This window comes from Geotrypetes seraphini, chromosome 11 (genome assembly GCF_902459505.1).
Source record: "Geotrypetes seraphini chromosome 11, aGeoSer1.1, whole genome shotgun sequence".
Classification (NCBI taxonomy): Eukaryota; Metazoa; Chordata; class Amphibia; order Gymnophiona; family Dermophiidae; genus Geotrypetes; species Geotrypetes seraphini.
In genome coordinates this window covers 15,975,401-16,000,049 of record NC_047094.1, presented here as the reverse complement: position 1 = coordinate 16,000,049, position 24,649 = coordinate 15,975,401, and the positions used below count along the sequence as shown (strand labels likewise).

General features: G+C 46.4%; 1 protein-coding gene across 1 annotated transcript in view; it reads left to right on the top strand.

The window, feature by feature from the left end:
• The window catches only part of LFNG (LFNG O-fucosylpeptide 3-beta-N-acetylglucosaminyltransferase), a 32,975-nt gene extending 8,632 nt beyond the window's left edge, over window positions 1–24,343 (top strand). Inside the window, exons 2-8 of the mRNA XM_033915065.1 lie at window positions 8,542–8,590; window positions 15,901–16,000; window positions 17,482–17,635; window positions 17,800–17,885; window positions 20,201–20,366; window positions 21,234–21,319; window positions 22,122–24,343. Coding sequence (XP_033770956.1) covers window positions 8,542–8,590; window positions 15,901–16,000; window positions 17,482–17,635; window positions 17,800–17,885; window positions 20,201–20,366; window positions 21,234–21,319; window positions 22,122–22,188 — 708 coding nt within the window. The 3' untranslated portion in view covers window positions 22,189–24,343. The remainder of the gene's footprint in view (window positions 1–8,541; window positions 8,591–15,900; window positions 16,001–17,481; window positions 17,636–17,799; window positions 17,886–20,200; window positions 20,367–21,233; window positions 21,320–22,121) is intronic.
• The last annotated feature ends 306 nt before the right edge of the window (window positions 24,344–24,649 follow it).

Sequence of the window (24,649 nt, the reverse complement as noted above, 5' to 3'; positions counted from 1 at the left end):
GGTGAGGCCTGGTTTTGAACGCACATCCTAAATCGTTGTGCCTGACACGGTCCGTCAAAATCACTGTTGCAGATCCCCCCAATGCGCCAGGACGTAGTGGTCAGAAATCCAGGTCTGCCCACAGTTTCCAGCCTGGATTTGGGTAACTTGGCATCTCTAACAAGGCTTGCACTGGGTGATGATACTTTTTCCACTGGAACATGTCTGGTTCTTGGGAACTTTAAAATTTTTGTTGGCCTGATTCTGATTGTTGGAAATTGCCAGTAACTCTCCATTTAAAGAGCTTCCTTCTGCCAAGGAAGCTGTGGATGTGACAGCAGATTCCTGGGCCCTGACAGAGCCAAGCTCTCCACGGAGCCTTGGCCGGAGTCCTTATCCTAAGGTGTAACGGCTCGGTGGGCGTTCCCTGTGCTGACTTGCTCCTGACATGCCGCTCTGTATATATATCAACAAACCCTGCTGCAATGAGCCAGCCACGACTCTGCACAGTGTTTACACTACAAACACGGGTGTGTGTGTGCTGGTATGTAGGTGCGTGCTCGGTCCAGCAGAACTGGGCTGAACCAGTTTGAAGTACCTTTTTGCTGCATCACTATATGGTACTTTCCTGTGCAGCCCTGGATATGTTAATCCTCTGCCTTATGCATCCAAAGTGGATGGAAAACACCATGAAATTCAGACCTATGGCATTAGATTACATAAGGGGTACAGTCTTTAAAAAAAAAAAAAATAGTTAGCAGAACAACAGATGGGAGGTAATCTGTCTGATCCAGGAATGCAATTGGCGAAAAGCATGCTTCCAGGGCCCAGATCATCTTGCACTGTCTTGGCAGACTATTTCCCATAGATTTCTATAGTACAGTATAATGTTACAATATGTAGAAGTTCTTTAAATGACTTTTTTCTATTCTATTTCCCATCCTTGTAAATAGAAGCATTTAAAAAACCCCAATTTGGATATTTAGCCTGCTTTGCCAAATAATGTCCAGGGCTACTTGCGATAGCTCTCATTCAGGTACTGCCCAAAAGACTTACAAGCCAATGGGCGATAACTGAATGCAACTCACCTTGAACTGCTACTGAAACAAAAAAAGGTGGGTTAAATCCACCACCCAAAAAGATTTTTTAAAAAATGGTGGCTTCCTCAGGGAGCGGGATTAGAAATCAGTTTTAGCCTGTTTTAACTACTGCAAGTGAGCAAATACTCTGATCAACAGCAATGCAACTATGATGTCATCAGTGCAGACAGGGTAACACTGCTCATGTGTACCTGTGATGTCACCAATGCCGACAGGGTCGGTAGCACTGCTCATGTGTACCTGTGATGTCACTAGCACTGCTCATGTGTACCTGTGATGTCACCAATGCTGAAAGGGTCGGTAGCACTGCTCATGTGTACCTGTGATGTCACTAGCACTGCTCATGTGTACCTGTGATGTCACCAATGCTGAAAGGGTCGGTAGCACTGCTCATGTGTACCTGTGATGTCACTAGCACTGCTCATGTGTACCTGTGATGTCACCAATGCCGAAAGGGTCGGTAGCACTGCTTATGTGTACCTGTGATGTTACCAGTGCAGACAGGGTAACACTGCTCGTGTACCTGTGATGTTTCCAGTGTGCGGACAAGGTCTCTAGTTCTGCTTATAAGCCATTCTAACTTGGCCCTTCCTACAAAAGTGGCACTTTTCTCTTGCAGTTCATATTCACCTGGGCAGCAGCCAGTGAACAGCAAGAGGTAGTTTATAAATAACTTACAACAGGTCTCTAAGGTATAAGAAAATGTACCCAATAGCACTGAAACACCTGGGTAGGGAATCTTCTAGTTAGAGCAGAAACAGTTTGCAGATATGCAAGGTTACCCAACTCGAGGCTGGAGACTTGGCGGCCAGTCCTGCTTTTGAACCTACATCCCAGAGCAGTGCGGCCTTTGTAGTGCCAGGCCATTGAAATCAGTGCTGCAAGTCCCATAATGCACCAGGATGGGGTGGTCAGAAATCCGGATCTGTGTAAATTGGCGTCTGCGTTTTCTTAATTGATGCGTGCAGCGCATGAATGTACAGGAAAAGTGTATTGTGAAAGCCCGTGCTCCTCCAGATTCTTGCCGAGTGCAAGCATTTAATTAAGGCCCTGTGTGATTACTTTTCATCATGCCATTCATACTGAATGTGCCAACTTCTTCCATGCCAAGATTTTTGTTTTGTTTTGTTTTTTAATCCCAGCCAGCCTAGGAGACAGTGGACTCCAGAGAGATATTGTTGTCACTTTAAATATTGATTGTTTGCTGCATGTGGGTGAACCGTTTGCTGCTCAGCCTGTTTGGATAGTTAACGGGTGGTTTCTCTCTTTCTGGGAGGGGGGGTTAAGCAATATTTGTGTACAGTATATACTGCAGGTGATCTGGCCCGAGGCAGGACTGTGAACTGTTCCAGCTACTAATTCTCTCCCTGAAGTCAGGACAACTTAGAACAGCTTGAGGAAACCACTGAGAACTGGAATCTTCCAGCCAAACCTGTCCTTTCACCCAGTGGGAAATTCAAAGTTTTAAACTCTTCACTCCTCTTTGTAGTGCGATACCTGCATAGAGTTTGGACCCCGACCCTGCAGATTCGTGATCGTTACGGTAGACACAGGGAACACTTTCAAAACCCTTTCAACAGAAAAACAAGAGCTTTTAATAATCCTGATGGCTTTTAACAAAACCTTGCATAAAATGCTTTCCCTCGTAGAGGTCCTTCCCCCCACCCACACCCCCCAAGGGAGATCATGTTAAGGAACCACAGGGTATGAGTAAGGGCTGCTTTTCCGCAAAGAAGGGGGAAGTGGTACTGCCAGATGTCCAAAACGAACGAAAGTAATGTTGAAAAAGGAACTTAAAAGACAAAAATCCGGTCTGAGGCAGGAGTTCTGCTAAACTGTAGGGGTGTGCCGCACCATTTTGTAATGGGATGTCCCACGTGGATAGTCCTCTTAGAATAACTGCGCAGACCTCAAGGGGGGGGGGGGAGACTTGAATTGTCATGACCTCATATTGTGGTGGCCACTATTGTTCTTGGGGCAGGGGAAGAGGGGAGATTTGATATCTTGCTTTTCTTTACATCGACAGCTTTTATTGTGAACAGCGAGACTTCCTGTTTTTTTACCCAGCTCCAAGTCCCATTCCTGTACCAGACAGTGCAGGCCTTTCACCAGTGAAAGAAGAGAGATCTGGTTCCAGTGAAGGTGGCCCCCACCCCCCCCCCATCCCCATTCTGTGTGTGGGGCAAGGGTTTAATCATCAGTCAACCTTCTGGAACCCTGCAACTATGACTCCTAAATCTGGCCACTAGATGTCACTATTTTACAATGACTAAGACTTCCTCTTCCTCCTCCTCCTCTTCCACCTGGAGGCTTTGACACTACCTCTGTGGGATCTGCAGTCTCAACGGACCCAAGAAATGGAAGATAGGCACTGCCAAGGAACCATGAGGTCAGACTGAAGGGGTTCAATCAAGGATAAAAAGTAAACGTGGCACAAAAGGATACCACTGCTTTGCCCATGAAAGCAAAGGCTCTTGGACCACCTTATGTCTGTTCATCTGGGAGGTGTGTTGAAATCCGTCACTGTTGTGCCATAACAGAATTTATCAGAACCCTAGATCGTTTCAGACTGAAAGCTTTTATTTAAGTGTGGGATTGCCCCCATACTGTTTCTGCTTTTCCTCCAAAGACTTCCATCCCAGCTGAGTTTCGCGGAAGCCCCACTGACCTCATCTTACACTGGAGCTTAGAAACAGCCAGCAGTGCCGTCTGTAAAATTCTAACAAATACAAATTTGTACAGAGAAGAGCCGAGCCCCTGTGATTGTCTGACTAGAGCTGAATCCTCTGGCTGGATTCCTGCAGCGAGGAGAGGCAGGAAGGGGGCAGGAGGCTGCCGAGTCGAGATAGTGGCTGGGAGGTGACACCCGGGGCCATGTACAGGCTGTACCCTTCCTGCCCAGTGTGCAGGAGACAGGCGGGCAGGCTATGACTTTCCGGAGTCGCTTTCCAAGGGCTCGTGTGGTCCTTTCCTGTGGATCTTGGGGGAGGGGGGGCAGCACTTCTCTGGGTGGAAGATAATTTTATTGTCTCCTGTAGACATAGCCATGTGCATGTGGGAGGGGACAAGGGAGGGGGTCGTTCAGGGACCAGGATTTTCAACGCAGGCAGGCAATAAACAAAGAGTCCACTTTAATCTATTTATAGCAAGGTTTATTTTTGGAGCCATCATCAAGAGGCAGCTGCTGGAGACACTGTCCCCCTGATCTAATCAGTGCGAAGTCTAAATGGTCCCTGACCATCCAGCGGCGGGAGTGTCGCTGTGTACAGGGAGGCTTGACCATGGCTGAGGTTTTGAACATGCTTCCCCAGTGCATAGAGGGTTCTGTAGGCAACACCCTTCCATTTGAAATCAGCAGCAAAATGCATTAGAAGGGCAATGCCAGAAAGCTAATACTGTTTACTGGGTCACTCAACACACCCTGCCTAAAACACAGTTCCAGAATAATTGATGCATGATTGAAAATGGTTGGAAGAAAGAGAAAACATGTTCCAATAACAAAAGTTTTTTTTTTTTTGTTTGTTTTTTTAAAAAGCTGGCTAGCTGAAAGGGTGTTGGTACTAGAGAATGACACGAGGACAATTTTTTCCCCGTTCCTGCAGGAACTCCAATTTCCCCATCCACACAAGTTTTTTTGGTTTGTTTCTGTCGCTGTCCCTGCCCCATTCCTGTAAGCTCTGCCTTAACTGCACAAGCCTTGAGCACTTAGGATTTTAAAGCGTTTGAGGCTTGTTCAGATGAGGACGGAGCTTAGGCATTGGTGGAATGAGGCATTGTGACATCACAATCTGAGCTCTAGAATGTTGCTACTTAGGATTTTACACTTCTCCCTCCGTACCCACAGATTTGGTTATTCTCGATTTTTGCCCGGACCTCCCCCTTGTTTTTTAACAATAGAAATGCTGCATCCCGGACCTTCCCCAGACCTTACCTCTCAAGACTACAACGGGAACTCGTGGCAGCCATTTTGATGACGGCTCTGCACGGGGCGCAGGTAAGGTCTGGGGAAGGTCCAGGACGCAGGCGGGGGTAGGTCAGAGTTGGCCCAAAAGTTATTTGCGAATATTCCATATTCGCGGGCCGGCTCTGCCCCTAACCCCCGTGAATACGGAGGGAGGAGTGTAAAATGTTTTGAAGCTTCTGCAGATGAGGATGGAGCCTGCAGGAATGGAGCAGGGACAGAAAAAGAACTCGCAGGGATGGGGAAAAATTGGTCCCCATATCATTCTCTAGTTGGTACCAATGGGCTGAATGGAACAGACCAAAGGGACCAGTAGCAGCCTCCTTGCCTGATTCCCTTAATTCCTTGGTTTGATGTGTTATTTATTTATTTTTCAGAACAGCAATTTCCTCATAACACTTAGGTCTGCTTGCACAATTGGGAACAGTCTAGGAGCTATGGTGGTCCGATCCTTCCTTCCCCGTTACCCAGGACTTTCACGGGCATTCTTATCCCCTCTTTAAAATCAGCCCAACAGTTGCAGAGATGGCCACAGACCCCGGTTCCCTCTTGAACAGCCAGGTCAACCACTGGCCATCACTAGTGAACAATGGCCAAGACTATGATGCAACTAATAATAATAATAATAACTTTATTCTTCTATACCGCCACAATCTTACGACTTCTAAGCGGTTTACAATCAAGAGAGCTGGGCATTCAGCGAATTAGTCAGAGGAAATACAGAGTGCAGAGACTTTAAGAAGGCAAAATTATAGAAGTACAATTTGCTGAGCAAGTATAAGATATACAGTTTGGTATATGATGTCTGAGAGGACCTGTTTGGAATAGGCCGCACATTTCAATAAATACAGCAAAAAATTATGATATGATATAGATAAGTTTGTAGGTATCACAGTGCAGTGAAATTCAATGCGGGCCTTTGAGGGGAGAGAGGAAAAGGGTTGGAGGTCGGGAGGACCATTATTGAGGAGAGCGGGGGAAAGGGGGGGAGGGCAAAATGCTCCGTATGTGATTGTGTTTTACAGAATATTTCGGTTCTGTATTGTTAAATTGTTCTCGAATCACATTGTGCATGGATGGGACATGATTAATACATGGAAGTAAATAGTCCTTCCCTTCCCCCCCCCCCTCCGAGTTTGTGAAAGCAGCTTCCGTAAAATTCAGGTATCCTGCCTTTGTGTTTTTTTCTTTTGTTTGTTTTAACTGCTGTCCGCAGTGGTGCCATTCTACTGTCATTTTTTTTTTTTTCTTGGGAAAACAAAATTCCCTTGCAGGCCAAAGCTTTAACTTCAAGTTTGAGATGAGACTGCCATTCTGCCCCCCCCCCCTCCCTTCCCCCACTCTATACAGAAGCAAGCTTTTCACTAATACCGGGAGGGGGGGGGGGTTGATCTTCGGTTTGATTTTCTTCAAATAAGTTTCCTTTCTGTAGACCACAGTGGCAGACGCATCTCCCACTTTTTATGGGTTGAAAGCTGCCCCTTTGCTTCCCCGGCTCTCGCTGGCTTTGTCAGACTTCTGCTATTGTATGAAGAAAAAAGGCCTTTTTTGGCAGAGAACTGCTTAGCCCCCCACCCCCCAGGGACTTGAACAAACAAAATTCAGCATTTCCCTTTCTCCCCTGCCTCTGCCACTCCATTTATCAAACTTAACCAGGCCAGCTGTATGCTAATGAGAAGGAATAGACTACCGCTTAACTCTCCTATGTAAAGACAGCCAAGGAAACGAATTAAAAAAAAAAAAAATTCTCCTACACCTAGATCTGAACCCACTTCACCCCGCATAGCCATTCCTGGCCAGATGGATTACAACAGTGGTCTCAAACTTGTGGCCCGGGGGTCGCATGCGGCCCGCCAGGTACTATTTTGAGGCCCTCGGTATATTTATCATAATCACAAAAGTAAAATAAAACCGTTTCTTGATCATCTGTCTCTTTAGTTATAAATGACAATATTATGATTAAGACTTAGCCAAAAGGAAGGATTTATAAACTATAAAGAGTTTTACCTCATGCAAAATTGTCATTTCTTTAATAAGACATTAACTATTTTTTTCTGAGGCCCTCCAGGTACCTACAAATCCAAAATGTGGCCCTGCAAAGGGTTGGGTGGAGCTTGAGACCACTGGATTACAGTATAGGCCACGGCTGATGCCTACTTTGGTTTTGATTCATTTTTCCAGGGATCCCCACACCCCCCCACCGTACTTTCAATTCTTCCATGTCTTTGTGTTTTTAGCTGGTGCAGTCAAGGGTTGGCAGAAATTTGTTTCCTCACTTGTCTTGGTTAGAAACAAACAAAAAGTCTGAGGTTTTTTTTTTGTCTATTACAAAGTCTACCTACTCCCTCTTAAGAGAAAAGGAAAAAAAAAAAAAATCCCAATGGAACATAAAACCCACAGACTGCAGACATCTGCTTGAATTAGCTCTGCAAACAAGGGAGTGCTGCCTGGCAGGTGGGACAGGTAATGAGAGTGGGGTCAGATTGGTAAACGGAGGGCAGGGCAGGTTCTGCCGTGCACCCAGGCCGTAGCTTTCTTGTATGCGCTTCACGTGCCAGGCTGGGCCGCATGAATAAGTTGGCAAGGGGGGGGGGGGCCTCCGTCGATGCAGGCTGACACGCAGTTTATACCTGGAGGGCTGAGCGTGGCGGGTCTCGTGCCAGAGATACAGCAGCTGCCGCCGCTGCCTGACCTTCAGCCAGCTGAGCAAGTTCAAAGTGGTAGGAGGGAGGAGAGTGATAGCATTTGCCAAAACAGACCTCTTGCCTGAAATTAATTAAACATAGCATTTAGTGAAACCACGTTTCAAGTTAAGACAGGTGTGAAATGAAATGAATGAATAGCTTTTGTCACTTGCTGGAATGAGCTGTAGAACGGATCCCCCTGCTTAACACGGAGAAAAATGTGTTGGGAATATATACTTGTATTCGACACTGTCCTATGCCATGAAAAAAATAATTTTTTCTCCCCCCCCCCCCCAAAGGTAGTGTTCCCAACAGCATTTGCTTGGCGTTCCTTGTGTTTGCACTTGAGCCAAATCGCAGAGATTTACGGTTGGCGCTTTTATGAGGAGGAGGAGGAAGAGGGCTCAAATTCCCAGTTCTTAATCGCTGCCAAACCGTGTAGAGTGGAGGGATTTGGAAACCTTTGTCTCCCTGGAGAGGAATCGGAGCTGGGAAGACAGAAGCCCTTCTCAAACAGAGACAAACGTGTTCAACGGATCCACTTGCTACCACTCTCGATAAGAGGGTGGGGTTATTTTTTTGTTTTGTTTTGTGGAATTTAAGTCGCGCAGCTGCTGCCCGTAAACCGAAACGCAAAAGAAATGCTGATGGGAACAGCCTCTCTCTCTTTAAAAGCATTTATAAGCTGCCCTAACCTAATCGAAATGGCTAGGGCTTAGATCACTGTGACTAGCGGCCTTTGGAGAATGCTGGGATGGGCTGCGGGAGGAAGAAGGGCAGCCTTTTTGCTAATGCTTCCTCTTTCTTTCTCTTTTAGACCTTCATCTTCACAGATGGCGAGGATGAGGAGCTAAAGAAACGGACAGGTGAGTTGGGCATGTGGAAGGGAAATTTATAACACGCCACCTAGTTTAATAGGACAGAAAGGTGCCTATTAGATAAAGACACCGTGGGTCTGATTCGCTAACCGTGCATCCTGATTTTAGGTGGCGGTAGGCATCATACTGCCATCCGACAGCCAATTGGGACGCACGTTCTCTAAAAATAAATTTGGGCGAGGAAGGACGCCTACATTGTAGGTGTCTGTCGCGTGTCTTCAGAGAGACGCAGGGGCGCTTACGGACGCTCATGGCGTGGGTGTGGTTTCCCCCGGAGGTGGCCTTATGCGTCAGTAAGTATCCCTACGCGTCTGTAGGCACGAGGTAGATGCCTTAAATGTAGGCCTGTGAAATGCTGGCCTACATTTAAGGCATCTGTCGGGAAAACTAGCTGCGATTTTCCAAAGGACACCGACGTGCGATTGGCACACGATCGGTGGCCGCGGAGATCGGCGTCCTATAGAGAATCGGGCCCCATGTCTATAATCTCTTCGTAAAACACTAGCAGAAACCCTGCAGAAATGGCACCCAGATTAAGGGCATCGACGTTGGCATCTATATGGTATGCCCAAATCGCATCTCTGCCCGAATTCCTCCCCTGGTGTCTATTTGCACTAAGGGCTCCTTTTACAAAACTGCGGTAGTTTGTCTCGGAACGGCAAATGCGATGCAGCCTGTAGGAATTGAATGGGGCTGCATTGCATTTACTGCGTGGGATCGTTACCACAGCTTTGTGTAAGGGGCCCTAAATGTAACGTGTAGATATGGTCTAATTTTCTAAGAGGCATTTTATATGCAAAATTGGTTTATGAAACTACCATCGAGGCTAATATTAAAAGATCTTATTGACTCCTAAACTGCCCTCTTTTTAAAAAAAAAAAAAATTTTAACGGCAGTCCAAAATTTAGACCAAGTTTTCAGCTGAAAATGTGGTATCTTTAAGTATGGCTGAAATAGGATCAAATTTTAGAGACTTGGCTCTTTTTTTTTTTAATCTCTGCCTTCTTGGGAGGAAGAGAGGGCGAGTGTGGCTCCTGCTTTCTGAGATGCCCTGATCACTTAACCAGTTGTCTTTCAGTGCCCCGAAAAAAGCTAGAGGCGACTAGGTTGAGAACCCCTCCCTCCCTTCTCCCCGGTGGCAGCGACCGATGTATAGTTCGAATGCCTCTAGTTTTTGTTTGGGGGGCAGGAACCAGGAGGGTGAGTTATTTGCACAGTGTTTACTCAGCATCCCTCCCCCCTGAGTCTGGGTCAGGTCCCCTTATTCTCTTGATGCAAATGATTCCTATTCAGACTCTGAATCGATCCCTTTGAGGCAGCCAAGCAAGTAACAGGTGGCCAGTGCTGGGAAAGTCCTAATGAATAGAAGGACAGGAGACGGGAGTCTGCTAACATATCCTAGCAGGGAGGCAGACTGACTGGTAAAGAGCCTTTTCAAATGCCTCTACCATCCCCTTGGCTCCATCCTTCCGCCAGAGCCCTGCCTGGTAATGTGCTAGATTTTATCTACTGGAGTCTGTCAAAGCTCCCTCCAGCTCATCTTGACCATCTTAGCCATCCAAGCCCTCCCCAGCCCGTCCTCAATTGATTGTCTATATACGGGACACAGACTGTGCGAGTCTGCCCAATACTGGCCTTAGTTAGAAACATAGAAACATAGAAAAAAGCGGCAGAAAAGGGCTATAGCCCACCAAGTCTGCCCATTCCAAGTATCCTCCCCCCCTGAGTTTACTCCCTTAAAGATCCCACGTGAGTATCCCATTTTCTCTTAAAATCCGTCACGCTGCTGGCTTTTATCACCTGGAGTGGGAGTCTGTTCCAATGATCCACAACTCTCTCGGTGAAGAAATACTTCCTGAAGTCGCCATGAAACTTCCCTCCCTTGATTTTTAGCGGATGCCCTCTGGTGGTCGAGGGTCCCATGAGCCGGAAGATATCATCTTCTGACTCGATGTGCCCCGTGATATATTTATACGTTTCAATCATATCTCCCCGTTCCCTTCTTTCCTCAAGTGAGTACATCCGCAATTTCTCTAGTCTTTCTTCATACGTGAGATCCTTGAGCCCCAAGACCATCCTGGTGGCTGTTCGCTGCACCGACTCGACTCTCAGCACGTCCTTTCGGTAGTGAGGTCTCCAAAACTGAACGCAGTACTCTAAGTGAGGCCTCACCATGGCTCTGTACAACGGCATCATAACTTCAGGTCTCCTGCTGACGAAACCTCTGCGGATACACCCCATCATTTGTCTTGCTCTGGAGGAAGCCTTCTCCACTTGATTGGCAACCTTCATGTCCTCGCTAATGATCACTCCTAGATCGCGTTCCGCTGTGGTCCTAACCAAGGTTTCACCATTTAGTACATAAGTTCTACGCGGGTTTCTCTTTCCCAGGTGCATTACCTTGCATTTTTTAGCATTGAAGCCAAGCTGCCAAGTAGTTGACCATTGTTCCAGCAGCAGTAGATCGTGTGTCATATTATCAGGTAATAAGCTTTTGCCTACTATGTTGCAAAGTTTGGCGTCGTCTGCGAACAGCGATACCTTTCCCCTAAGTCCTTGCGTCATATCTCTTATGAATAAGTTGAATAGAATCGGACCCAGGACCGAGCCCTGCGGCACTCCACTTATCACGTCCGATGCTTCAGATGTGGTACCGTTCACCACTACCCTTTGATGTCTGCCGCTCAGCCAATCCCCAACCCATGTAGTTAGAGTGTCTCCTAATCCTATCGATTTTAGCTTGTTCAGTAATCTTCGATGAGGGACGCTATCAAATGCTTTACTGAAGTCCAAATACACTACGTCCAGTGACTCTCCAGCATCCAGTTGTCTAGTAACCCAGTCAAAAAAGCTAATCAGATTAGATTGGCAGGATCTACCCCGGGTGAACCCGTGTTGGTGTGGATCACGTAGTTTTTCTTCGTCTAGGATTGTGTCAATTTTCTGCTTGATCAGTGTTTCCATGAGTTTACACACTATAGACGTGAGACTCACTGGTCTGTAGTTTGCTGTCTCTGTCCTGCAGCCCTTTTTGTGGAGTGGGATTACGTTGGCGGTTTTCCAGTCCAAGGGGACCCTTCCTGTGCTTAGGGAAAGATTGAAAAGAACAGATAATGGTTCTGCCAGGACTTCCCTTAACTCCCTTAGCATTCTGGGATGTAGGTTATCTGGTCCCATGGCTTTTTTTACTTTGAGTCTTGATAGTTCGTCGTAGACGCTACTGGGCGTAAATTCAAAATCTTGAAACGGGTCTTTCTGGTTATCTCCCGTCTGCAGCTGTGGACCAACTCCCGGCGCTTCTCGGGTGAATACTGAACAGAAGTATTGGTTTAGTAGTTCTGCCTTCTCAGAATCTGATTCCGCAAAGTTACCGTCCGATTGCTTCAGGCGTACTATCCCATCTTTGTTTCTTTTCCTGTCACTAATATAGCTGAAGAAAGATTTATCCCCTTTCTTAATTTTCCGTGCTAACTCTTCCTCCATTTGGAGTTTGGACTCTCTGACTGCCGTTTTGACAGCTTTAGATCTGTCTAGATAGTACTCTTTTGCCCCCTCTCTGCCTAGATGTTTGTAGGTGATAAATGCGTCTTTTTTCTGTTTAACTAGGTCTGAAATTTCTTTACTGAACCATTGGGGTTTTTTGTTTCTCCTGCGTTTACTTACTGTCTTTATGTATCGGTCTGTTGCTTCGTGTAGTATGGATTTCAGAGACGACCACATACCCTCCACATTGTCAGATTTTGCTTGTTTATATAGCTCCCGATGGACAAAATCTCCCATGCTGCTGAAGTCTGTACCTCTAAAGTTGAGAACCCTTGTTGCTGTGTTTGTCTTAGGGAAACCTTTCTTAAGGTTGAGCCATACCATATTATGGTCGCTGGAGGCCAGTGTGTCTCCTACTGAGACTTCCGTGACGCTATCTCCGTTGGTGAGGACCAGGTCTAGTATTGCCTGATCCCTGGTGGGCTCCAACACCATTTGCTTGAGACGTGCCCCCTTTATGGAGTTTAATATTCTTTTGCTGCTACCCGTAGTCGCGGAGAGTGTGTTCCAATCTGCATCTGGCATGTTGAAGTCTCCTAGTATTACTAAGTCCCCGCGCAGCGTGATGTTCTCTATGTCCTCAATTAATTCCATGTCTTTGTCCTCCTGTTGCCTGGGAGGTCTATATATCACACCAAGGTATAGGCATTTTTCTTTCCCTCTGGCCAGGTTCACCCAGAGGGCTTCCCCGGTGTATCTAATATCTGTGATTCTGGTGGTTTTGATGCTTTCCTTAGTGTATAGCGCTACTCCTCCTCCCAATTTACTCACTCGGTCGCAACGAAGTAGGTTGTACCCTGGTATAACCATATCCCACCCATGCGATTCCGTGAACCAGGTTTCGGATATTGCTATCACGTCAAGATCGGCATTTGTTATCTCAGTCTCTAATTCTAGAATTTTATTTCCCAAGCTGTGTGCATTAACATACATAGCCCTCCATATCTGTGAAGAGATTCCCTTGTGAGTTAGTGTGGCTCCTAAATTATCAGTTACCTTTCTCCCTGAAATGTTGTGGGTATCCTTGGTACTTACCTTAGACTTTGTAGTGTGATTGCCACTTGCCTCCTCAGGGTGGTTCCTTACTGCTCTGGGATATAAGTATGTACCCTCCCCCAACTTACCTAGTTTAAAGCCCTATGGAGTAGGCGGGCTAATCGATGTCCAAATACGTTTCTACCTCTTCTGGTCAGGTGGAGTCCGTCTGGTCCCTGCAGTCCCTGGAGCGTCTCGCCGTGGTTCAGGAATCCGAAGTTCATTTCTATGCACCATTCGCGGAGCCATTCGTTAGTCCGTTGAATACGCTCATCTCTAGCTCTGCCTCTGTTTCTCACTGGAAGGATTGACGAGAAGACCACCTGCGCTCCTATCTGCTTCAGCTTCTTTCCCAGCGCTCCAAAATCTCTGGGGATGTTCTCTGTGTCGTTCCTAGCAGTGTCGTTTGTGCCTACATGGATGAGAAACATGGGAAAATGATCGTTAGGTTTTAGAATATTGTCAAGGCTAGCGGTAATATCCTGGATCCTGGCTCCAGGGAGACAGCAGACCTCTCTCTCCTGCAAATTAGGCCTGCAAATTGGTCCCTCAGTGCCCCTTAGCATGGAGTCACCAATGACTACCACTCTTCGTTCCTTCCGAGGGGGTCGGTCTGCGTGCTCTGGTTTTGACGTTGTGGGCTGGGTATCCTCATGAGCCTCTTCCGCTGTTTCCTCGGTGGTTCCATCCTGTAAGATCTGAAATCTGTTTCTGAGAGTTAGCTGTGGTATAGATGTACGGCTATCCTAGTTCTTCAATTATGTTCCGATTCAAGATCCTTTGTGTTTATCCCACCTCCCTCGGGAGCGCATTCAACGCCTCAACCATCCTCTCCGTAAAGAAGACTCGAGAGTAATGTTAGGAAATTCTTACTTTACGGAGAGAGGGGTTGAGGCGTGGAATGCGCTCCTGAGGGAGGTGGTGGAGAGGAAAACGGTGACAGTTCAAACAAGCGTGGGATGAACACGGAGGATCTCGAATCGGAAAATAATGGGTCCACATTGAAGGAACTAAGGCCAGTACTGAGCAGGCTTGCATGGCCAGTGTCCCGTATATGGACATTCAGGTGAGGATGGGCTGTGGAGGGCTGAGATGGTTTAGATGGGCTGGAGTGAGCTTTGACGGAGACTCTGGTAGATAGAACCTGAGCACACGAAATATCTAAGAAAAAGGATCATTTAAATTAAATGATTGATTTATGGAATATGTACACTTCCCCCTCCCCATTCGCAGTTTCTGCACTCGCGATTTCACATAATCGTGATTTTTTTTTACCTCCCTGCCGCCTTCCCAGCCTTACCTGGTGGTCTAGCGGGCTTTCGGGGCAGATCGCCATGAGGAAATGGCTGTAGGGAGTTCTCTTCGGAGTCTCGAGACTACGGGAACTCACGGCAGCCATTTCCTCATGGCGATCTGCACGGGGCAGGAGCCCAGGAAGATTGCTCCTGCCCCGAAAGCCCTCTAGACCATCAGGTAAGGCCGGGAAGGCGGCAGGGAGGTGGGGGTGGGTCAGAGCCGGTTAATCACGGTTTTTCGCCATTCGCAGTCCGGCTCTGCCCCTATCCCCCGCGAATGAGAGAGAAGTGTCTCTGTGTCCGTAAGAGGTGCCCTTGCATATAATAATTGAAAGCTTTTTTTAGTCCTTAAATCCATCACTAATGGAGAAAATGTTTTTCTGTGACATACCCACAACCCTGCCCTGCCCAACACGAACCTCGTCTCATTTCCCCTGAGCTGGGGGACCATGTCTGGAGGGCGCGGACGTCGACACGATGATGCGCGCGTGGCATCATAGTGTCGACGTCCGTGTACACTCGGAGGCCCTCCAGACACAGTCCCCCAGCTCGGAGAAAATGAGGCGAGGTCCGTGTGGGGGCAGAGAGGTGCCGACGCCGGAAGTGACACTCGGTATACGTCGTGTGCCCTTCCGTCCCTGGCGACGCACCCAGAATCTCGCCACAGCACACGGTTTACAATTCCCTGCCTTAATTCAATAGGGCGGATTGCACATGCAGGACTAGATCCCGTAAACGATGCTCAAATTTTGGGCACTGAGCATTTTTCAATAAGGCCCTGATTCTATAAGCCAGTGTCTCGCAAACGCTCCGGAGCTATGACGCTCTAAACTCGGGGCCACGGCTGGAGGGCATCTGGAAAAGCGCGAAGGTGGTGATGACTTGTGCATGCGTGACATTGTGCAGGTGCGGAGGTCCTCCAGACAGGGTCCTGAGCCGCCATTGGGGGAGGGGGGGTATGCAAGGAGAGGCATAGAGAGGAGCCGGCTGATGGCCTACAGGATGTGCCAGCACCTTTCCTCCTTGCCAGTATCTCGTGGCATACTGGGAATATCGCCACGGCACGCAATTTGCAATAAACTTGCTATAAACAGCGCCTACTCATAGGTGCTGTTGAGTGCAATTTCCAGTCATCCCCTGTTTATAGAATGATACCACGCAGTGCCTCTGCGCTCTTGGGCACCTGTAGGCGTTGAAACCTTAGACACCCTCCATTTACGCCAGGGTTTTCCTGGCCTACATGAGTGCGTCTAAGTCGAACCACACCCAGAATCCGCGCCCACTTTCTGTTAGTCGTTTCGGTGTACATGTCTACTGAGTTAGGGGCCGACCAGATAATTAATTTTTTAAATTTTTTTTTTTTTTTAATGATTTTCTAACAGCGCTTTCGATTAATGGTGCTGATTTGTTTTTTCTTGTCTGCAGGAAACATTATCAACACAAACTGCTCGGCAGCCCACAGCCGTCAAGCCCTGTCCTGTAAGATGGCTGTAGAGTATGACAAGTTTATGGAGTCTGGAAAAAAGTAAGGATGCTATTAGTTATGCATTGCCATTATTGTATCTCCTGTCAATGCGTATGCATGTGTAAAGGGGCTTGAGGGAAAGACGACTTTGGTAACATCTTCCACTAATGATGAATGTGCAGTAATTAGTGTAGTCCAACACTGTTGAGTTTCAAGTAAAGGGGATGAAACTTGATATACCACTTTTTCTATGTAGTTACAATTAGAGAATGACATGGGGACAAATTTTTCCCTGTCCCCGCGGGAACTCATTTTCCCGTCCCGGTGAGTTCTTTTCCTTTCCCTGCCCCATTCCTGCAAGCTCCGTCCTCATTGGCACAAGCTTCAAACACTTTAAAATCATAAGTAGCAACATTCTACAGCTCAGACTGTGATGTCAAAATGCCTCATTCCACCAACGCCTAAGCTCTGTCCTCATCTGCACAAGCTTCAAATGCTTTCAAATCATAAGTAGCAACATTCTAGAGCAGTGGTTCCCAGGGCAGGATTAATTCATCGAGGGCCCCTAGGCATACAAGTACACTGGGTCCCCTGCCCCACCCCACCATGCGCCCAGGTGGGAACAGGAAGCTGCGTCAGAGGGAAGCTTTGGGCAAGCAGCACTGTTTGCACAATTACAGTTCCCTTTGCCTTTTTTACCCACATTGCTTGCTTGTCTTACTTTCCATCAATGGGGGGGGGCCCTCGTTGCCGATCGGGGTGGGGCTCGTGTTGCCGATCAGGGGGGGCCCGCATTGCCAATCGATGCTGGAGGGGCCCATCGCCATTTGGAAAAAACAATGTTGATGCCCTCCTTCATCGGGCCCCCCTGACTATTTCAGGCCCTAGGCATATGCCTACTTGGCCTATTGGTTAATCCTACCTTGGTGGTTCCCAACCCTGTCTTGGAGGACCACCAGGCCAATCGGGTTTTCAAGCTAGCCCTAATGAATATGCATGAGAGAGTTTTGCATATAATGGAAGTAAGAGGCATGCAAATCTGCTCCATGCATATTCATTAGGGCTATCCTGAAAACCCGATTGGCCTGGTGGTCCTCCAGGACAGAATTGGGAACCTCTGTTCTAGAGCTCAGATTGTGATGTCATAATGCCTCATTCCACCAGTGTCTAAGCTCTGCCCATCCATGTCACCTAGTACCCCTTCCTCTCCTTTAGAGATCCTATGTGCTTGTCCCATGCAATAGAAACATAGAGAATAACAGAAAATGAAGACCAAATTTCAGTGCAAAACATAAATGATTCCTCCTTGGACTCGTACAGGAGTTTGTTCAAGAGCCCACAGAGCTGGAGCTTATGGTAGGAAACAGAAAAGCTACCCAAGATGTACTATGAAGCCAAAGTACTAGTGAAAGCGGAAAGTCGTCATTGCATTTTTAGCAACTGTATTGCTTGCTTTCTCCACTCATGCATTTTTATCACCGCTGGGCTCACCGTGTTATCACCTGCCTCTAATTCGCCGGATCATCTCTGTGTTTCTCTAGGTGGTTTTGCCATGTTGACGATGACAACTATGTGAATGTGCGAACCCTAGTGAAGCTATTGTCAAATTATCCCCACACCCAGGATATCTACATCGGCAAACCCAGCTTGGATCGGCCCATCCAGGCTACTGAAAGAATCAGTGAAAACAAAATGGTAAGAGCACGCGAGGGGATGGGGAAAAGACAGAGCCAAAACAGACCACGAGTGGAAGTTGCTTGGGTAGGGGAAAAGTTGAGTAGAGGATGCTAGATTGTATGGGCTTCTCTGTAAATAAGAGTAAATGTATTTGTAACTTCTTTTAATTATTCATCACGCAGCGTCCTGTCCATTTCTGGTTTGCCACGGGGGGAGCTGGTTTCTGTATTAGCCGTGGGCTAGCACTGAAGATGAGTCCATGGGCCAGGTAAGAGAACAGATATCTGTGTATTACAGTAAGACTCTCAGGGCTCCTTATACAAAGGTGCGGTGGCGTTTTTAGCGCGCGCTAACCCCGCGCTACACTGAAAATACTAACGCCAGCTCTGTGGAGGCGTTGGCGTCTAGCGTGCGCTAAAACCACTAGGGCACCTTCATAAAAGGAGCCCTTAATGTTCCTGTACTTTATCTGAACACACCTGCGCAGGCGATAGATTTGATCCCTTATCTGTCTGTGCGATAGAACATTTTTCTGTCAGGAAGGACGCCTCCGCCAGAGAAGAGCTGTCTTTCTGTGGCTAAAGCAGCCCCACCAGTGAAATTCCAGCTGAATCGCTAATGCTGTATTTACCCTTAACCGAGCCTGACATATTTTTTTCTTCTGCTTCATGCCGGGCTGCCTTTGCTTTGCGAGACTCGCATGGAGTATCTAGAATACCTGCAAAAAACAAGTTTGGTCAAAAGAAACCCAACAGATTTTTGATCTCATCAATCACTGGGTCTGCCAAGTCAAAGGAAGACTCTCTATATACAGTGGTACCTTGGATTACGACCATAATCCGTTCCAGAAGCATGCTCGTAATCCAAAATGCTCGTTTATCAAAGCGAGTTTCCCCATAGGAAATAATGGAAACTCGCTTTGATGCGTTCCCCCCCCCCCCCCCGAGAACCGGCATTGCTCCCCTCGAAGGCCCCCCCTGCGATCAGGCACCCCCCTTGCCTTGAACCGCCCCCCCCCCGCCACGCTCCGACCGCCCCCCCCGCCACGATTGGGCACCCCCCGCCGCTTCTTACCCTCATCTGGGCACTCTTGAAGATCGGCCTACTCATCTGCTGGGCCTTGAGCATCTGAGCATGCTCAAGGCCTGCGAGTTCACGTTCACGTTCAGAATGTGAACTCGCAGGCCTTGAGCATGCTCAAGGCCCAGCAGACGAGTAGGCCGATCTTCAAGAGTGCCCAGATGAGGGTAAGAAGCGGCGGGAGGGTGCCCAATTGTGGCGGGGGGGTGCCGGATTGCGGGGGGGGGGGGGTGTGCTCGTACCACTGTACCTCGGTGGAGAAAAGCTTGCATTTGTCGAGTTTCTCTGGATCTGTCAGAGTGGTTACGTACCAGATAGGCAAGCGGTTCATTGAATGACCCCCCTACCAGTGGCTCAGTTTTACATTTCTCACCTAGCGCCTTCTGACTTTCAAAACATTTTGTACAATAATTAGTCCACCCAATCTGGAGTACACTAATTATACTTTCCCGTGCTGTTATATCAAGCTGTTTAATTCAAATTCACAGGCTATATATCTATAATATATTACTTATAATCGATGTTTACTTGAACTGATCAAGTTATAATAAAATTATATTAGTGTAACTACTCTGCTCAGATCCGCTAAACCCCAGTGCTCAAATGAAAACCATAAGCATAAGCCGGTCCGGGACCATCGTTGTCCCAGGTTAGCCTTCGTCCAAATACCACCACCAGGTAAGAATTTTATACTTATCTTGACGAGGCTGTTTGTTCAATCAGGCGTGCCGCTGCTTTGTGAAAAGTGAGTATAAAATCGATATGAAGCGCCCAATATAACTATTACGCACACCTGGAGGTGGCTTGAAACCCGGTCCCTCGACTCGAATTTCACGTGTTTGCGTCTTCAAGAGGGAGGACACTCTCGGGAACTTGGGCTGCTGCTATGGACCATGACAGGAAACGGGACCACCTCCGGGTGTGCATAATAGTTAGATTGGGCGCTTCATATCGATTTTATACTCGCTTTTCACAAAGCAGCGGCACGCCTGATTGATAAAGACCAAACAGCCTCGTCAAGATAAGGTTTTCATTTGAGCGCAGCGGTTCCCCACTCTGTCCTGGAGGACCCCCAGGCCAATCGGGTTTTCAGGCTAGCCCTAATGAATAGGCATGAAGCAGATTTGCATGCCTGTCGTGTCCATTATATGCAAATCTCTCTCATGCATATTCATTAGGGCTAGCCTGAAAACCCGATTGGCCTGGGGGTCCTCCAGGACAGGGTTGGGAACCATTGGTTTGGCGGATCTGAGCACAGTAGTTACACTAATATAGTTTTATAACTTGATTAGTTCAAGTAAAAATTGATTATAAATAATTTGAATTACAGTTTGGCACAATAATAGTACAAGTTTTTCCAGTCTTGAGATCAGGGGTCCATCAAATTGTTTAAATTTCATGTCCTATTGGAGGGTTATGGAAGCAACGTATAGAGAGTACTGTCCACCTCTAGGTTTTCTGTATCGGTATTGACCTTTGGCCCTCTTCTTTGTCTCCCTTCAGCGGAGGGCATTTCATGAGCACGGCTGAAAAGATCCGTCTACCGGACGACTGCACGATTGGTTATATCATCGAGTCTGTACTGGGGGTGAAACTTATCCGTAGCAACCTCTTCCATTCACACCTGGAGAACCTCCAGCAGGTGTCCAAGATGGAAATTCACAAGCAGGTAATAGGGCAGAGATGATATTGTGAGATCTTACAGTGATAGAGGAGTTTCTGGTGCCTTTCCTATGGAACAGGGATAGAATATCACCCCAATCCCTTCTCTTCTGTAAAAGCATAAGAAACCCTATGGTTGTGGTTCTGTGGCTCCTGAAGATTTGGGGGTATATTTGTGACCCATAAACCACTGTCCAACCAGGATGAAGCATTGCTTGTTAACTATGATAAACAGACTTGTGAAATGGGCAAAGAGGGAATCCATAAGTTGCGTAAATGGTCTCTCCTGGTTCATTTGAACATAGCTTTTAGGATAACTAGATTCACATTATTGTCCGATAGATCTTCCCAGGAGTACCTTGAGTAAGTCATTGTAGAGTAAGTTTTACGGATACCAGCAGAACAGCAACGTCATTCGAACCATTAAAATGTCCCAGGATACTGTGGGCCAGTGGTTCTTAAACCGCTCCAGGGAACCCTCAGCCAGTTGAGATTTCAAGATATCCTTAATGAATATGCATGAGCAAAAAAATGTGCATGCCTACTATCTGCTTTATAGGCAAATCTCATTGATGCCTACTCATTAGTTATCTTGAGAACCCAACTTTCTGGAGGTCCCCCAGGACGGGTTTAAGAACCACTACTATGGGCAATCTGTAGGCACACAAAGTTGTTGCTTTACAATGATTTAAATACAGATTTACATTTAACATGTATGTGCATGTACTTTTCATGAAAATCCATGTTTACCAGTCTTTGCTATGTTGCGAGTCCATATAGTCACCTAAGCAGTACAGGTCCTTGTAATTTGATGACATTCTAGAGTGCTACAGAACACCTTCTCACCTGCTATGTCTCTTCTTGTGTCTCGCAGGTTACTTTGAGCTACGGAATGTTTGAAAATAAGCGGAATTCCATCCATATGAAAGGAGCTTTCTCTGTTGAAGATGATCCATCCAGGTAACTAGCAAATTCCTCTACCAAACACCTTAGGTGGGAGGTGGTGAAGAGGAAAACGGTGGCAGAGTTCAAGAAAGCATGGGATGAGCACAGAGGTTCCCTAAAAGGAAGAATAATGGTATCTATTGAAGAACTAAGGCCAGTACTGGGCAGACTTGCCCGGTCTGTGTCACGTATATGGCCATTCAGTTGAGGATGGGCTGGGATGGTTTAGATGAGCTGGAGTGAGCTTCGACGGAGACTCCAGTAGATCCACAATACCGAGCAGAGTTCTGGGTTTCTGGCCCAGAAATATCTAAGAAAATGAACAATTTAAATTAAATTATAGGGAGTGTATGTTTGGGCAGACTGGATGGACCATTCGGGTCTTTATCTGCCGTCATTTACTACATTACTATATATTAGGACAAAAATGAAAATTGGTTTATCACACTACTTTACTACCTGGCAAAATATAACACAAGGATGTGTAATGTAAAGTCATCCGATGCACTACAATAAGATCTAGAGACCTTTCTTTAAGTCTTGTCTTTGCCATCAGTCCTCAAGGGCCGCTAATGAAAGGGATGCCTTCTAGTCCCATTGTATGCAAATTTCGCTCCTATATATTACGGGTATTCTGAAAACCTGACCCGTTGGTGGCCCTTGGACTGGGAGTGACAATTGGTGATTTTAAGCATACTCTTTCTTTCTTTTTTTTTTCCCGTTACTAGTTGGTCTCCTTGATCTTAATTTGAGGTTTTGCCGTTAACTCACCTATTCCTTTTCATCGCCATTGACTGCTTATTTCTCTCTCTTCCAGGTTCCGCTCCGTTCATTGCCTGCTGTACCCAGATACTCCATGGTGTCCACCCAACATCGTTTACTAGAAGACATGTGTTCTCTCTAACCTCGTCCCAAGTTCCCTGGTATCCAAAGGGCTTGTGGGATCTATATGTGTTGTCCTTGCTGTGAAGCTGTTTATTGCTGTGGTAATGCACAGTGTTTGTTTAATAGGCTGCTGTGCGGCCCCCCCATTCTCTCGCTTTGCTATTGACTTTGCGAACTGATCTTTAAGAGCTGCCAGTCATGGCCGCCGTCTCTTTTCAGATATCAAAACAGGCTTCTACTGGATTGTGGAAGAGAAGTTCCAAGTATCTTTGTTTTTTTTCCCCTTTCCTCCCATTGCCTGGGCGTGGCTTGCACAAGCATTGTGATAAACTGTCTTTGGAACGGCTTGGTTGTCATTGCAGCCTTGGGAGTGAACAGTGACCTTCCTCATGCCAGCTGCTGCCTTTCAAGAATTTCTTTTATTTTTATGTTTGTTTTTTTGCAATCCTGATACCTTCTCTCTCCTTTCTCTTGACAATCCAACCCATCAGACTTTTTAATTTATGATTTCCTTCCAACTTGACAATTCAGACTCCGGCTGCTTTTTCAAATGAAGGATTTTCTTCTTTTTTTTTTTTGCGGGAAGGGGGTGTTCTCTGAAGAGGTGTTTCTGACTTTGGTCTTCTCATCCTCCCCCCCCACCCCCCCACACACACATTTATCATATGGTGGTTGGTAGGACATGTTAGCACTTGGGCAGTTGTCTGGCTCTTTCCCACTTCAGCTGTTACTATAGCAAGCTTTGAGGGTGTTTGTCCATAAAGCACTTTGAAAGATTTTTTTAAAAAAATATATTTTCATGTTCAGAGCCGGCCTCTGCAAAATACCAGTTCACCCCACTGAAGGAGGACAGAGTGCCGGGATATGAGATGGGTCCGAGATGTTCTATAAAGAATGCTCAGTATATTAGGGGTTTTTTTCTTACCGAAATGTTTACAATAACAAATCTATGCAGTATTTATGTGAGATTAACTTTTCAACAAGAGAAAAAAAAGATTCCGGCTTTTTACTTGAATACACTCTGTCCTCCTTCAGTGTAAACTTTGCCCACTGCCCCGTTGAAAGATGGCAGCTTGCCAGGAAGAGCAAAATTGTAAGATTTCTGTATAGAATTTACCAACAGCAGAGAAATCCTAGAGCAGCGGTATTCAACCCGTTCCTGAGGGACCACCTGGCCAATCCGTTTTTAGGATACCCACAATGAATATGGATGAGAGAGACTGAAAACCCGACTGGCCAAGTGGTCCCTCAGGACTGGGTTGAATACTCTCTAGGACAGTGGTATTCAACCTCAAATGTCGAAAAGCCATTCATATATAAATGAATGGCTTCTCGACATTTGAGAATAGGCTGCCGCCTTTCTAGGGGGTTTTATTCAAGCAAATAAGCCAAAATTATAAAGCAGAGCAGCGCTAGTCGACAGTTTTGTTGGCGCATGAGTTGGAGTCATCTGTCGGGTTTGCTGTGAGCATCAGACAGTCGCACTTAAGTATTACCGGCTCCGTTTCCCGGAGAGGTTCCTCCACAGTGCCACACGCATTGTCTTTAGCGTTCCAGATCTCTGCTTATGGGCTCCTTTTACAAAGATGCGTTGGGGCCTTAACGCGCGGAATAGCGCGTGCCGGCCGCTATCGCCTACAAACTAGCATGCGCTAAAAACGTTAGCGCACCTTAGTGAAAGGAGCCCTATGTTTCTGGTCTGTTTGCTTTCTGTGGGCAGAGCATCTATCAAGCGTGAGCTGTGATATATTTTTTTTTTCCCAAGCCAGCACTGAAACAAAATAGCCCATAATGGGCGTCTTGTAAATATTTTAAGAGGACAGTACATTTTTTTACTGTCTTTTTTTATTATTGGGTTTTTTGGGTTTTTTTACATTTTCTGTGGATCAGAAATGTTTCTGATTATCCTTTGTTTTTGTTTTTTTGTTTTTTGTAATTGTGATATTGGTAAAGGTTAATTTATATGTTCCAGTATCTGGAATTAAACCTAATTTCTCTTTGTATAATAAAATATTTTAAGAAGATAAAACATAAATGTTTAAAACAAAAATAATAAGAAAAATTGTCTCAGGGAACTAAACCTGATCGTGACCATGGTGCTGCTGTGGTACTTGTCATTCTTTGCTTTCAATAAAGCATCTTATTTGCTAAGAAGTGTCTGCGGATTGGTCTCTCTATTTTGTTCTGGGTCATTCTGATTGAATTTAAATTGAAAATTAATATAGAAAACTAAATTATTCTTTGCATCACCAAATTTAAACGAAGATCTTACATCTATTGTTTTAAATCAGGGGTAGGGAACTCCGGTCCTCGAGAGCCGTATTCCAGTCGGGTTTTCAGGATTTCCCCAATGAATATGCATGAGATCTATTTGCATGCACTGCTTTCAATGCATATTCATTGGGGAAATCCTGAAAACCCGACTGGAATATGGCTCTCGAGGACCGGAGTTCCCTACCC